The sequence below is a fragment of the Phalangium opilio genome, unplaced genomic scaffold (genome assembly GCF_054372755.1).
Source record: "Phalangium opilio isolate 3A_F unplaced genomic scaffold, DU_Popi_V2 ptg000078l_1, whole genome shotgun sequence".
Taxonomy (NCBI): domain Eukaryota; kingdom Metazoa; phylum Arthropoda; class Arachnida; order Opiliones; family Phalangiidae; genus Phalangium; species Phalangium opilio.
Window position 1 is genome coordinate 4,669,587 of NW_028324186.1, and position 4,670 is coordinate 4,674,256.

The 4,670-nt window shown below is 37.9% G+C and overlaps 1 protein-coding gene and 1 long non-coding RNA gene across 3 annotated transcripts; both read left to right on the top strand.

Moving 5' to 3' along the window:
• The first annotated feature begins 485 nt into the window (after positions 1-485).
• Positions 486-1,480, top strand: LOC149655924 (uncharacterized). 2 transcript variants are annotated; one of them, XR_016370308.1, is made up of 4 exons: positions 486-616; positions 696-1,070; positions 1,143-1,282; positions 1,354-1,480. It is a non-coding gene; the product is annotated as an uncharacterized LOC149655924 (long non-coding RNA). The 2 variants fall into 2 exon arrangements; XR_016370309.1 differs by having other exon boundaries at positions 1,351-1,416.
• A 366-nt stretch (positions 1,481-1,846) lies between these two features.
• Positions 1,847-3,993, top strand: LOC149655925 (E3 SUMO-protein ligase ZBED1-like). The gene is made up of 3 exons (XM_089845064.1): positions 1,847-1,916; positions 2,016-2,141; positions 2,450-3,993. The coding sequence occupies exons 1-3, from the start codon at positions 1,847-1,849 to the stop codon at positions 3,991-3,993; spliced, it is 1,740 nt and encodes a 579-aa protein (XP_089701190.1).
• Positions 3,994-4,670: the final 677 nt, after the last annotated feature.

A 4,670-nucleotide genomic window follows, 5' to 3' on the forward strand; every position in this document is an offset into this window, starting at 1 on the left:
GCGTGTTGCATGACGTCACTGTCATCCGATGCGCAATTTGCGAAGTGATTGGCCACCGTGGCCACGGCGCATGCGCTCAGGGGCGGGCCTCCCCTAATTTCTCGCGGATCCGGGTGAGGGTGACGGACTCAGTCAGTCAGTCTGCAGGTATACGCCGTAAATTGCCGCCATTAATTATCTGCGATGATGACTCGATGAGGACTCGATGAGGTTCTTCTCTTCTTCTGTTCTTCATTCAACTTCTTTGTTTAAATTGTCTGTCGCTGTTGTAAGTTTAAACTCCCAAGTGCCAACCCCTAATCGGAATTAAACTTAATAATTTAACAATGTTAAGTGAGTATAACTAAAAATAAGTGACGCGGAAAACCACATTTAATCATAATAGGCTATGGCGGCTAGCTATTATTTTTTAAAAACTTTAAGCCTTTGCGCTTAGCGGGAAAGCGTGACGTCGCGCGGCGGCGTGAGAAGTGAGAACGACTTAACGAAATCAAGCAATAGTAAGCTATGGCGGCTACTCATTTTTTTTATAAACGATAGAGACATTCCGCGTTGGGTTTCGTCCCAGTTCTTCAATTTGTCGATTGTCAGTAACCAATCGTTGGTTTAATTAAAAGTAAGTATTGAAATACTATGTATCAAGCTTGTGAGTTAAATAATTTAATGTTTTGATTTTTATTTTATTTATAATGCAGTTTAGTTACAAATTCTTAGAGCCTGACAATCCTAAGATAACATCGCTATTTTTGCATTGAATTTACGAATATACTAGTGAACTACAATTACTACTTAGTCAAGCGGAGTCAATATTCAAGGTCCTCTTTTGTGTAATGGTATGAAGTGAAATAATTGCAATATTGTGTCCTTTCCGCTGTATGTAATTAGTAACCACTATTTGTTTTCAGTAGTTTAGGCATTCACATACAATGCAGTTTAGTTACAAATTTTTAGAGCCTGACAATCCTAAGATGGCATCACTATTTTTGCATTGAATTTATGAATCTACTAGTTAACTACAATTACTACTTAGTCAAAGGGAGTCAATATTCAAGGTCCTCTTTTGTGTAATGGTATGAAGTGAAATAATTGCAATATTTTGTCCTTACTGCTGTATATAATTAGTAACCAATATTTATTTTCAGTATTTTAGGCATTCACATACAATGCAGTTTAATTACAAATTCTTGGAGCCTGACAATCCTAGGATGCCATCGCTATTTTTGCATTATAATTACTACTTAGTCAAGCGGAGTCAATATTCAAGGCTGTCTTTTGTGTAATGGTATGAACTGAAGTAATTGCAATATTTTGTCCTTTCCGCTGTATGTAATTACCACTAATTATTTTCAGTAGGCATTCACCATTTTCTTGAATGCAATTTGACCATCTATTATTTGAAGTCCATCCAAAATTCCACTTTTGGTTCATTTACTTTTGGTTCATTTACTTTTGGTCCATTTATGTACATTTGAAGACTTCTACGTTTACATCTCTAAAGCAAAGAAATATGTGATTATGAAAAGTCCACTTGAAAATCTGTAAGTTCGATTGGATATTGACCAGTATTGAACCTGGGAAAGCTGCAACTGCCCTTGGAAATCTAAAAGTCATCCCACACCTAAATTCCCTTAAAGAAATTCGTTATTTTGTTATTTGAGAAAGTCAATTTTGTTATTTCTAAAATTTATAGTGGAAGTTTTATAGTCCATTTTAGGTTAGATTCATTTTACACTTGTTTCATTGCAAAGACAAGAGTGATGTAGACCCTCTTCATAGTTAATAATGTGGTTGAGAAGTATTTAGTATTTTTATTGTATAACCAACCATAAATTATTGGTATACCAAAATGGCCCCCATTAAGAGAAAAAGTGCAGCATGGGATCATTTCACTAAACGAACTAAAAATATTGCGGCATGTAATTATTGTGACAAACTTATTTCGACATCTGGTAACACGAGTAATTTACTTTAACATTTACGAACTAATCATCATCTAAACGTTGAATCCAAGACAGACCAACCTGACCTTTTAGTACCAAAAGCCCCTACTGCACTTTCAATCGAAAATGAAAACCCCACGATATTATTGGGAACCGCGACTTCAATCGAAAATGAAAACCCTACCGCGACTTCGTTACCAAGTACAAGTACATCTTCAACTGAATCAGTAGCGTTAAAAAATACCTAGCATCCAAGTAGCTTCAGAAACTCACAACCAGCGAACTTTAACCGAAAGTTTTCATAGAGCAGCAGCATTTAATTCGGGAGGCAATAAGAATTTAGAACTCACTGATGCTATTCAGTTCATGGTTGCTCGAGACCTATTGCCCCTTAGTGTGGTTGACGGAGAGGGTTTTCGTTATTTAATGAAAGTTGCAGTCCCCCGTTTGTGTAGATTTAAAATACACAAAATTAGTTGAAACTCTTAAATCTGTAATAAATTCTGTAGAACATGTTTCATTAACTTCCGATATATGGTCGGAAAGTTGTTCTAACACCTCTTTTATTGGGGTTACGGTTCATTACATTTTTGAGGAAGAACATAGATCGCATAATTTGACTGTAGAGGAGTTCCCAGGTAGCCACACTTCGGAGGCCATTGCAACGAAATTATCTGAAATTTTAGCTGATTGGAATATATCAGTTATGAAAGTGGTAGGCTGTGTCACAGACAATGGAGCCAATATTGTTAGGGCTGTAAAAGACACCTTTGGTGAATTTAAACATTTACCGTGTTTTGCTCATACGTTAAATCTGGTGGCCCAAGAATCGTTATCTCTCGACAAACCAAAGACTTTAGTTAAAAAAGTCAAAACCCTTGTACATTTTTTTAAATCTAGTCCTTTAGCTACTTCCCAATTAAATGATGCACAGACCAAAACAGGGAAATCAATTTTAAAACTTATTCAAGAGGTACCAACTCGTTGGAATTCTTGTTATTTAATGATTAAACGTTACGTTGTTGTAGCTTTGTCTAAAAGTAGGCAAGCACCGCCAATAATTTCGGCATCCGAACTTGATGAACTACCAGAACTGAAATCTTTGTTGATACCTTTATTTGAGGTAACAACAGGGACTTCTTCAGAAAAGCATACTACTCTTTCAAAATTAATTCCATTAAGTAGATGTTTAAAAATTTCCATTTCGCAACAAGACTGTAAAACGGAGTGTGGTATTTCATTAAGAGCAAAACTATTGGAACAAATTTCCAAGCGCTTTTGTTTTCTAGAGCAAAATGAACTAATTGCTTGTTCAACAATTCTTGACCCTAGATTTAAGAAAACACATTTTGAGTCGCCATTGGCTTTTTCCAAAATGCTTGGAAAAATTGACAGGAAAATGAAAATTAATACTCTTGTAACTGAAACAGAACAATTAGCTGCACGTAAACCTCCGTCTACTACTGAACCTCAAAGCGTTTGGGGTGTTCTTGAAACTTTAATTAAAAGTTCGAAAGTTAATTTAGATCGCTCTTACTCTGATGGTGAAATTGATCCATCATTGAAACAATATTTGAGCCTTCCATTAATAGAAAGAACAGAATGCCCAATTAAGTTTTGGTCTAAGTATGAACTAATATTCCCAGAGTTAGCTGCGGTAGCTTTAAATTATTTAGTAATTCCGGGTACTTCCGTATCAGCTGAACGTTTATTTTCAAGAGCTGGAAATGTTATTTCCGAAAAACGCAAAAGTTTAAGTGGCAAGCATTTGAAAAATCTAACATTCACGTCCCCTACGGCTGCTCCACTAGGGGGCAACGGTGCTCCCGTAGTCTTGTTCGTCGCGGTCTTCGTCCTGTTGTCTAGGACGTATGATGCCCTACCTCGTCCTTGGTATGGGTTTCCGCGGGGATGGCGACCTCGTCCACGGTACCCGTTTGGTTGGGGACCGTGGACTGGTGTTGCCGCGGCTTTCTGGGCTCCGGGGCGATGGTCGAGGGAATATGGATTCCGGCCTGTGGTCCCAGACCACCGTTGCCAGATCGGGAGATAATCCCCGTGACGGGGTTTGGGTTTACTTTGGTGTCGGTTGATATTCATGACTGTTCTATGGAATTGGTATAGAAAAGAATGATGGAAGATCATAGTGTTCAATTGGACTTAAATAGATAAATGGTCTACAATCGCCACGCCCCCTTTTTTCTAATGGTCCAATAAGAACGATGCTTTACTTACGAAGATGGGTTTTTACCAGGAATAGTAAATAGTGGTCGACGGTCAAGTTGTTTTCGGTTATAGGTACTTCCCCCCCCCTTTAACCGGACCTGGGCTCGAGACAATTGCATTGTTTTCAGTATCGGGTCACTCGCTCCCTTATCTTTTATGGAAGAAAGGGTTGCTGCAGTGCTATCGGACCAAGTTCAACTTTGACCTGCATTGAGAAATTGAGATCTTCATGGTTTAATTGTTTTCCTTTTTACAAAAGAACGTAAAAGCAAAGCAACACTTGGGAATTACTTGTGCAGAAAAACATGTGTTTATGTAAACCCCCCTTTACGTTCTGAGTAAGAGGCAGCGCTAAGGGCAACAGCCTGCAGGTGTTACCTTGGCCTAGGCCTACCACGTGGACTTTTGAAATTATTAGCAAATTCTTGAAATGCGTTTCTAAATGGTTTGGTTTAATAAGCCTTTTTCTGTGTAAAAAGGGGTAAATAACCTTCAGTATAGAGA

Coding starts and splice junctions, on each gene's coding strand:
- LOC149655925 (XM_089845064.1), top strand. CDS start 1,847: ATGGCCCCCATTAAGAGAAAAAGTGCAGCATGGGATCATTTCACTAAA. Junction 1,917..2,015: donor AACTAAAAATATTGCGGCAT/GTAATTATTGTG, acceptor AATCCAAGACAG/ACCAACCTGACCTTTTAGTA. Junction 2,142..2,449: donor TACCGCGACTTCGTTACCAA/GTACAAGTACAT, acceptor TAAATTCTGTAG/AACATGTTTCATTAACTTCC.